Source organism: Manacus candei, unplaced genomic scaffold (genome assembly GCF_025592945.1).
Source record: "Manacus candei isolate 608988 ecotype Guabito, Panama unplaced genomic scaffold, ASM2559294v1 h1tg000115l, whole genome shotgun sequence".
Taxonomy (NCBI): Eukaryota; Metazoa; Chordata; class Aves; order Passeriformes; family Pipridae; genus Manacus; species Manacus candei.
The window spans coordinates 521,516-531,925 of NW_026138163.1; the positions used below are offsets into that span (position 1 = coordinate 521,516).

General features: G+C 53.4%; 1 protein-coding gene across 1 annotated transcript in view; it reads right to left on the reverse strand.

Annotated features, from left to right (window-relative positions):
• The window catches only part of LOC127461895 (zinc finger protein 585A-like), a 208,402-nt gene extending 200,044 nt beyond the window's left edge, over positions 1–8,358 (reverse strand). The window contains exons 1-2 of the mRNA XM_051770093.1: positions 7,788–8,358; positions 6,915–7,599 (exon numbers count right to left, since the gene is read on the reverse strand). Of these exons, the coding sequence (XP_051626053.1) occupies positions 6,915–7,599; positions 7,788–7,959 (857 nt within the window). The 5' untranslated portion in view covers positions 7,960–8,358. The remainder of the gene's footprint in view (positions 1–6,914; positions 7,600–7,787) is intronic.
• Between the last annotated feature and the right edge of the window lie 2,052 nt (positions 8,359–10,410).

Consider the following 10,410-nt stretch of genomic DNA (forward strand, 5'->3'; position numbering starts at 1 on the left):
AGAGCGTTCCAAGTGGTTTCCCCTTTGGCAAACAGCACTCTCTGGATGGAAAACACCAGTCAGGGCCAAAACACAATTTTTTGATCCTAATTAACTGAATGCAGCTGTTGCTGCCTTAACTTGTTCCCACAGAAATTCTCAGGGTTCCTTTGCTTCCAGGAGGCCCCACATGCCCCAATGGCCCCTGGATTCCATGAACTTCCACAGTTTCCAAAGCTTCCTTTACTTCCATGAGGCCCTGCAGTCCCAAAATGCCCTTTGGATTCTCAGATATTTCCCATTGTCCCAGGGTCCCTTGTGCTTCAGAAGCAGCTGCAGTGGGACAGTGGCCCCTTGGTTCCGTGAGCTCTGCAGTGTTCCAGGAATCCCTGGGTTTCAGGAGAGCCTGCAGTTCCACAAGGAGCACTTGAATGCAGGAGGTTCTGCCGGGTCACAGTGGCCCCTGGATTCTGGGAGGTTCAGAAATATCTCCGGGCTCCCTTGGTTCCAGGAGGACACAGATGTCCCCAGGAACCCTTGTTCCAGGAGGTTCAACAGTGTCCCAGAATTCCTTTGATTTCATGAGGCCCTGGATTGTCCCAATGGCCTCCTGATTCCATCAGCCCCCTCAATGTCCCAATGGTCCTTGGTTCCATGAGGTTCCACCATGTCCTTGCTGGAACATGCTCTGGGATCTGGACAGGCTGCATCAAGAAGACCAAGTGTCAGGGCCTGCCCTTGGGTCCCAACAACCCCCTGGAACGCTCCAGGCTGGGGGCAGAGGGGCTGGAGAGCTGCTCAGCAGGAAGGGACTTGGGGGTGCTGCTTGACAGGGGCTGGATATGAGGCAGAGTGTGCCCAGGGGGGCAAGAAGGCCAAGGGCATGGTGACCTTGGTGGAGAAGAGTGTGGTCAGCAGGAGCAGAGAACTGATTGCCCCTCTGTGCTGGGCACTGGGGAGGCCCCACCTGGAGTGCTGTGTCCAGTTCTGGCCCCTCAGTGCCAAAAGGCCCTTGAGGGGCTGGAGCGTGTCCAGAGAAGGGAACGGAGCTGGGGAAGGCTCTGGAAAACATGTCTGCTGAGGGACGGCTGAGGGAACTGGGCTTGTTGAGTGTGGAGAAGGGGAGGCTCAGGGGGGACCTCATTGCTCTCTGCAATGACCTGAGAGGAAGTTTTAGTGGGGTGGGGGTTGGTCTCTTCTGCAAAGCCTTTAGTGAAAGGTTGTGAGGGAATGGCCTTAAATTGCTTTGGGCAAGGTTCATATTAGTTATGAAAAAATCATTCTTCCACTGAGAGACTTTTGAGGCATTGGAACAAGTAGCCCGGGGAAGTGGTGGACTCTCTGGAAGTGTTCAGGTGTGTGGTGGGTTGACCTTGGCTGGACACCAGGTGCCCTCCCAGCCGCTCTATCACTCCCCTTTCCAGCAGGACAGGAGAGAGAGTAAGGTGGAAAAAAAAAAAAACAACTCGTGGGTTGAGATAAGGCAGTTTATTTAAAGCAAAAGACAGCAGGGTTTGTTCTCTGCTTCCCATGAGCAGCCATGGTCGGCCACTCCCCAGGAGCAGGGCTTGGGTCCGCGGGACGGTTCCTCAGCAGGCAGCCATCAGACAATGAATGCCCCCCTCCTGCTCCGGGCCTCAGCTTTTAGAGCTGAGCTGACCTCCCATGGGCTGCAATGTCCCTTGGGTCAGTTGGGCTCAGCTGGCCTACTTGGGTCCCCTGCCAGGCTCTTGCCCTCAGCTAAGGAAGGAATGTCCCAGTGTTGGTGCTGAGCTCAGCAGTGGCCAAAACACTGGGGTGTTCTCAACCCCCTTCCAGCTGCCAATGCCAAGCCCAGCCCTGGGAGCGCTGCTGTGGGGAACTGAACATAAGCACATCCAGACCCAACCCAAATATCTATGGCACATATTCTATAGAATCCATCCTTAGGTGTTGTGTGATAGATCTGTAAGATATTACACATAATAAGCAATAATAAGGCAAGTGTCCTCCTTAGGGACACACACACACCCCCAAACTCCTGCCTGTGTTTGTTCCCTGGGGGTCTCTGCAGCAGCAAGCACAGCCCCACACTGACTGCTCTGGGCTGTGCAGGCATTTGTGCTTCTGCCTGTCTCACACACACCCAACCTTGGGATGGATCTGGATGTGACTGGATGTGATGTCACAGGGGAGCTGTGATGTCATATGATGGATGTGACATCATAGAGGAGCCTTGATGTCACAACAAGGATGTGATATCACAAGAGAGATGTGATGTCACAGGAGGTGTGATGTGACAGATGAGCACGGGATGTCACAGGGATGACATATGACAAGAGAGATGTGATATCACAGGAAGAATGTGATGTCACAGGGGAGCTGTGATGTCAAAGTGATGATGTGATGTCACAGGGAGGACATGACAGCACAGGGATGATAAGAGATCACAGGAGAGGTGTGATGTCATATGATGGATGTGACGTCATAGGAGAGATGTGATGTGACAGGGGAGGCGTGATGTCATGGTAAGGATGTGACGTCATAGGGGGATGTGACGTCACAGGGATGATATTGTATCACAGGAGATATGTGATGTCATATGGTGGATGTGATGTCATAGGAGAGATGTGATGTCAGAGGGATGATATGATATCACAGGAGAGATATGATGTCATATGATGGATGTGACGTCATAGGAGAGATGTGATGTCACAGGGATGATGTGATTTCACGGGGCGGGTGTGATGTCAGAGGGATGATATGATATCCCAGGAGAGATATAATGTCATATGATGGATGTGATGTCATAGGGGAGATGTGATGTCACAGGAAGGGTGTGCCATCATAGGAGAGCTGTGATGTCACAGGAGAGATGTGATGTCACAGGGGAGGATATGATGTCATAGCAGAGCTGTAATGTCAGAGGAGAGGTGTGATGTCACAGGGATGATATGATACCACAGGAGAGGTGTGCTGTCATAGGATGGATGTGACATCATAGGGGCGTTGTGATGTCAGAGGAAGGATGTGATGTCACAGGAGAGCTGTGATGTCACAGTGGGCTGTGATGTCACGGGGAGGATGTGATGTCAGAGGGATGATATATCACAGGAGAGATGTGATGCCATATGATGGATGTGTCGTCATAGGAGAGATTTGATGTCACAGGGGAGGTGTAATGCCACAGGAAGGATGTGATATCATATGATCAATGTGACGTCAGCTGTGATGTCAGGGAGCTGTGATGTCATGGGGAGGTGTGATGTCATAGGTGAGATGTGTTGTCACCAATGGGTCGTCCCAGGGGATGCAAATGTCCCACCCTGCTGCATATTCATGAGCTCCTGGGCTAAATTTCTCAATATATTATCATACATTCCAAAATATGGAATCATACAAATATGCATTAGATGCATTAACCTGATGCCTCAGAAGGCATCAAATTTTATATTTGGCTAAATTTCTCAAAATATTAACAAATTAAACTAAATCTGGACAAAAGAAAAGAAAGTGTGACCTGAAGAGAATTTAAGAAAGCCTTGTACCAGCTCCCAGGTAACTCAATGTATTTGCATAAGAACTGATGTGTAATTTCAGGTCTAATTTCAAGACACATTGGCCCCTCTAACAGACACATTATTATAGAATCCCTCACACCCAACACGCATTAAAAGATACCCTGGTTACTCACGGGGTGGAGACAGTGGCTAATGAAAATTAGATTTGTGACAGGATTAAATCCTGATGTTTGTAACTTTGTTAATGTTAGGAAATTTGATTGTAGCTATTGGGATCTTATTATGTCCCATATGCTTACTATTTTACTGTAAGGTTTGGGTTTTTTGGAGGGAATTGCATTGCATTGGGAAAAGATTTGTGCTGTCTCTTCCTTTTCTTTACTCTTCTCCCTTTCTGTCCACTACACGAAAGGCACCGCCCACAAAGAAGGGTCACAGTGAACAACAAAAGAAAAATTATTGAATGCATAAATCACGGGGTGGTGTCAGAGTCTGAAATGGTTCATGATTTGTGCATTCCAGGATTGCCAAGGGACTTTTGAAGGTTTCTGCAGGACTTTTGCATTAGACCTCTGATGGCCCATCAAAGCCCATCCCCCCTCTGCCAATCCTGAAAGGCAGGAAAAACCCTTTTCCCAGGCCCCTCACGGGAACTCTGCACAGGCCCAGGAGATGTTGGGGGTTTGTGGCATGGCCCGGGACACCATCCATGGATATAATAACTCATAACTTCTTGGAGTGTGGGGGCTTCCCTCCCCCACCCCCAACGGATCAAGGCCACCACTTCAACTGACAGACATTGGAGCTGCAACTCCCAAGTTCCATCTCTGGACCCCGTGGGCGGTGACTATTGACATCTTTCCACTCTCAGCTTGGCTTTCCTTTACTCTCCCTTACCCTTATCCTGTCTTTCTTTCTCTCCCTTATGCATTTTCCCTAAAGGTTCTCTTTCTGCCATATTGCTGTAAATGAGAGATAGAGATGATAACACCCAAAATGGCAACATACCTGTTTACCTTTGAAATGAAATTGTTCTAAATTAAACCCTACATATATATGTTTTCAAACACTGATTATTTACTTTTATTTCACTCTAATCCACCCCAAGGGATTTATTATTAAGAACCTGGTTACCCCCCCCTTTCTGGGGCGGGTGGTAACAGACCCCTTGTAGCAGAATGTTCTACCTGGAAAAGAATCTGATGGGAGAATGCAAGCACTGCAAGCTCTCTGTGTGAGTTGCTGTTGGTGCCAAGGGGTTGGTTTAGTGTTAAATTGTGCCAAACCCAGCCTGGTTCCCCAGCCTTCCAACACACATCCTGCTTTTGGAAGCAGAGTTTGACAGATCAGCTGCTCACTGGCCTGGGAATATGTGACTGAGATCCATCAGTGACAAAGCATAAAAGCCCAAGGCCAACTTTCCTAGAGCAGATTCTTCCAAAGACTTTCTTGAACTCTGTGTGGAGCTTCTGCTGTGAAGCAGGGACAGCTCTTGATGGTCACTGCCCAGGGGGTAAAAGAAAGAGAGAGTTCTGCCTTGATTTATTTCTCTCAGACCCCGCCGGGCCCTCCCCGCTTCCTGCCGGGATCGGACACCGCCGGCGGCCCCGGCCCTGCCGGGCTCCATCAGCCTGAGCAATTGCTGCCAAGGAGGGGCCGGGGGCTTCCTCTTGGCCTTCGTCTCCCTGGCGCTGGGGCTCGGCTTCTACCTGTGCCAGAAGGTGAGGGGGGTCCCAGGGGGTCGTGCGTCCCCCCAGAGCGTCTGTGCCCCCCCGGGGACCCCCCACCCCGCTGTCACCCCCTTTTCTCTCCCCACAGAGCTCCTGAGCCGGCGGCGGCCGCAGCCCCTCCCCGGGGCCTCGGGCCCAGCCTGGACCCCTCCTGTCCCTGTGAGGATTTTGGGGGGTCGTGTGTCCCCCCTCCCCTGCTGCCACTCCTGATCCCAGGAAAGCTTCCCAGTTCTCCCCAGTCCCGGTTATTGGGGGGCAGTGGGGGAGGGGGGGTGGATAACGAGGGGTGCAGCCGAGTTTGGGGGGGGCAGAACTGGCTCCAGGATGGATCGGGAATAGGGACTCCCCTGTTTCCCCCCGTGTAAACCCACTCTGGGGGGGCTTTGGGAGTGCACCTGCCCCTCAGTAGGCACCCAGCTCATCCCAAAAGGTGCTGGGAACCCCTCAAAACCTTCTTAGAGCTCCCCGAGGACCCCCAAACACACTCAAAGCCCACCCAGGACCCCACCCAACCCCTTTTCTGGGGGGACTTCTCTGGGCACTGGTGGTGCTGGGAGCCCCCCCGGCTGCGGGCGAGGAGCTCTCGGGTGAGCGGGGGGTGGGAAGGGGGAAATCAGTGGGAAAAGGGGGGGTTAGAGGGGATAAAGGGGTAGTGGGACCCCAAACTGAGTGGGAGGGGAGTGAGACCCCCCAAAAGTGGAGGGGGGGACCATTGAGAATGATGGGAAATAAGTGGGAGAGGTCAGGAGAGTGGGGAAAGAGGAGGGTGGGACCCCCAAACTGAGCATGAGAGGGCTGAGGAGTGGGGAGATGATGTGGAAGGGGTGAGAGAGGAGGGAAAAATGGGGATTGGGACCCCCAGAGTGATCCTAATTGGGACTGGGGATTGAGTGGACTATGAAAAAGTGGGAGGAACAGGGAGAAGGGTAAAAGAGCAGGCGTAGTGTGGTGGGATAAACGGTACCATGGGAATCTTTGGGCACAGGAGGGCTGGGAAAGGGGGGTGGCCCCTCTGAGCTCACAACTTCCTGTGGGGTGCTGGGGGCTGCTGGATGCAATCTCAACCTTGGATCATGCCAACAGTTTCAGTTTAGAGAAATTACAGAAGTGTGACTGAATCACTTTGGTCCCCTAGGTTTTATTGATGGCAAATCAGATCTATTGATAAAAAGGAATTTATTTAGGGATACAAATGATCAGACAAAAGATCTTCATCAGAACTACTTAGTGCACAATATATACACTAAAACTACCAGTACAGGATAAGATAGGACAGTGCTCTACACTAAAGCAATTGTTGAAGAAATTCTACTCAAGCTGCCACAAAACGAGAAATTCTTAATTAGAGACAGATGGAACTCCCCCAGACCAACGCTGGTGGGGGGATCTCTGCTCTCAACCTCCAGCAGTGACCCTGGGGGGGTCCCCAGCCAAGACAGGAATCTCCACACACCCCCCAAGAAGGGTTCTGTTGGAAGAACCTGCCCCTGGGAAAGGGGGCTGGCCCTTTGTGGTCAAAAGGGATGGAGTGACAGTCACTGGACTCCAGGGGTTGCCTCCCCATCAGGGGCTTCATTCGGGGTGGAAGCAGCAGCCGAAGCTCTTCCTGAAGTCGGGGCACTGGTGGGGCTTCTCTTACTGGTGGGTCCGTTGGTGTTTGGTCAAGTGAGAGCTCTGAGTGAAGCTCTTCCCACACTCCCCACACTTGTAGGGCCTCTCCCCGGTGTGGAAGCGCCGGTGGGTGACAAGGTGGGAGTTCTGCTTAAAGCCCTTCCCGCAGTCGGTGCAGCGGAAGGGCCTCTCATCCGTGTGCGTCCGCTCGTGCAGGAGGAGATGTGAGCTGGTATGAAACCTCTTCCCACATTCCCCACAGGTGTATGGCCGTTCCCCAGTGTGGATGAGTTGGTGTTTGCGAAGGTTGGAGCTGTCACTGAAGCTCTTCTCACATTCCCCACATGGGTAGGGCCGTTCCCCGCTGTGGATGTGCTTGTGTTTGTGAAGGGTGGAGCTGTCACTGAAGCTCTTCCCACATTCCCCACACCTGTAAGGACGTTCCCCAGTGTGGATGTGCTGGTGGGTAAGGAGGCTGGTGCTCCTTGTGAAGCTCTTCCCACATTCCAAGCACCTGAAGGGCTTCTCCCTCCTGGGAGGCTGCTCAGGGACCACCAGGTCAGAGCTCCCCCTCAAGCTCCGGCCGCCTTCCCGGCACAGGCTGGCTCTTTCCTCCTCAGAGCACCCTGGGCTGGCTTTGGAGCCCCTCCTGCGGGGGGATCTCCGGCCCTTTTCCTCCCCGCTGCCTTCCTGCGCCGGGGAGCCCTTCAAAACGGCCTCTCCCACCAGGGTCTCACGGGGGGATTTGTCCTCCGCGCTCTCCGTCCTCAGCTCGGGGCCTGGGGCAGGAAGCAAGAAGGACAGGCAGGGGATTTGCCTCCGGCCCACAGGGAAGGCCAAGGACATCCCCCCAACTCCGGCCCCGGCAGGACGGCGGCGCCAGCGGGGTTGTCCTGCAGCCGGGGCCATGCTGGGCTGACAGAGCCAGCACAACACCCGCCCAAAGGGACACTGACTTCCTCCTCACCTGCCTGGGGGGCCCAAGGCATCTTCCTCTTCCTCGCAGCCTCCTCCTCCATCCGCCCAAGCTTTGGGAAGGACAAATCCTGATGGGGGGAAAACAAGGGCTGAGCGCGTTGGCTTGGGGGTTCCTCCTGCCCAAGTCCATCTCTAGAACTCACTGGGCATCCTGTGTCCATAAAAACCTCCAAAACACCAAGATTTAGCCCAGAAAAACCCAAATCATCGAGATTCAGGCAAAAGCCTATAAGAAAGAGTGAGAAGACTCCTGCCCCCCCAAACTGAAAAAAGTTGAGATTCACCTAAAAAATACTCTAAAATATGAAGATGAGCCCAAAAAAATTCTCCTAAGATTTCCCCTTCTCTGGTTTCCCCCCTTTAGGGTTCAGAGAGTCTCTCCTGTCTAGGATGCTGAGGGTTCTACCTAGAGATGCTGGGAGTGTTGGGGGTCCCAAGGCTCCCTTCTCCTCTGATTCTCGCCTTCGGGATACTGCATTCCCAGAAATTCCCCCTCTCCAGGTTCTCCACTTTGTTGTCCTAGGGGATCCCAGGGGTCCCCACTGTCCAGGCTTCCCCTTCTCCGTGCCCCCCCTCACCAGGCTTTCAGGGGCCCTCTGAGAGGGCACTGGGAGGGACTGGGGGGGAACTGGGGCACACTGGGGGGCACTGGGGAGTTACTGGGGGATACCAGGACACATGGGGGGACACTGGCAGGTTACTGGGTCATACTGGGGGTTACTGGGTGCTCACTGCAGGATCACTGGGCCATACTGGGGGGCAGTGGAAGGTCACTGGGACACACTGGCTGGTCACTGAGGGGGTTACTGGGCCATACTGAGGGTAACTGGGAGGTCACTGGGATATACTGGGGGCACTGGGATCCCCTTACCCGGCTGTGGTACATCTCCCCCTCTGGATTTTGGGGGGCATCCCTAGGACCCCTCCCCTGGGGGCTGGGGGACCCCTTGAACCCCATTGCTGGGCTTTAGGGGACCCTGTAAAATCCTTTCAAAACCTCTGAAATCCCCCTTCGACCCATCAAAACCTTCTCCAGGTCCCTTCAAATCCCCTCAGAGATCTCATCCCTCCCCAGCACCCCCCAAACCCTCTCAGTGACCCGCAAAACCCACCTGGGACCCCTCAATCCCATTCAGGGACCCCCAATCCCCCCCACGGGCCCTCCAAACCGTCTGGGACACCTTAAACCCCCCAGAGACCCCTAAACTGCCTCAAGATCCCCGCAAAGCCTCCCAGGAACCCCAAACCTCCCCAGAGAGCCCCAAAGCCCACCTGGGACACCCCAAATCTTCTCAGAAAACAAAACTCCCATCAGAGCCTCCCAAAACCCTCCAGGGACCTTCAACCTCCCCCCCGAGTCCTTTCAGGGACCCCTCACAACGTTCCCGGGAACCCTCGAACCCCCCCGACAAACCATCCCGAGCCCTCCAGCCTTTCCACCCACAGCCGCGCTCCCCGCAGCCCCCGAGGGGATCCCAAGACCCCGCTCCCCGCAGCCCCCGAGGGGATCCCCAGACTCCGCTCTCGCCGCCCCCCCGCCAACTCACCCAGCGAAGTGCAGCGGCCGCAGGCGAGTCCTCCTCACTCCCGACCACGAGGCCAAAATGGCGCTCACTCCGCGCGCCCTCCGCCTTTACAGACCCGCCCCGCAGCCAATCAGCGCGCGGCCACGGCCCCTGCCCGCCCCCCGCCTGCGCGGGGCATTGTGGGAGTTGTAGTCCCTGCGGCGGGGGAGGATCGGACTTGTTGGGTTTTAGTTTTTCTGTCTTTTTTTTTTTCTCTTTTTCCTTTCTTTCTTTTCTTTCTTTTTTCTTTTTTCCTCTTTTTATTCTCTCTTTTCTCTCTCTTTTTTCTTTTTTTTCTCTTTTTTATTTGTTCTTTCTTTTTTTTCTCATTTTTATCCTGTTTTTTCTCTTCTTTTTTCTCTTTTTTTTTCTCCTTTTTCTCTCTTTTCTCCCTTTTTTTAAATTTTCTTTTTTCTTATTTTTCCCTTTTCCTTTTTTTTTTACATTGTTTTCTATCAGTTGTTTTATTCAAGGACGATTTAAACACATATCAAAACAATCTCCAGGTACATATCCTGCCACAACAGATAATCTGCCATTGTTCCAGGTTCCTGAGAATTTCCCAGATCACAAACACTGAGACACCAAGGGTGGAAGTGAAGCAACTTTATCCTGTCCCTTGCCACAGCCTTCAATCCACACCCAGCCCTGGATTTCTGCAAAGCCGCTGGGCAGGAGCAGGAGATGGAGCTGGTGCTCGGCGGGAGGGGCAACAACAACAAACCCGTGTCTTTGGCACAGGGGAAGGAATTTAGTGCTTGAGGGGTTACATTCCACAGGCTCCCCTGGGGATCAGCTTATGCTTGGACAGTGAGAACAGCAAGAACATTCCTAATAAAAATGCCCGAGGGAAGGGAGCGGAGGGGGAGCAGGGGCAGGAAAAGGAAGCAGAGCGATGGAAGATGGGCTGGGGCGGTCGGGGCTGGGGGAAGGCAGGCTGGACAATGCCTTGTTTGGTCCAGCAGCTGGACCAGCTCCAGGGCAGGTGTCGGGGGAGCCTCTGCCACAGGGACATGGACAAACAGACCCTACAAAAGCTCTCAGAGG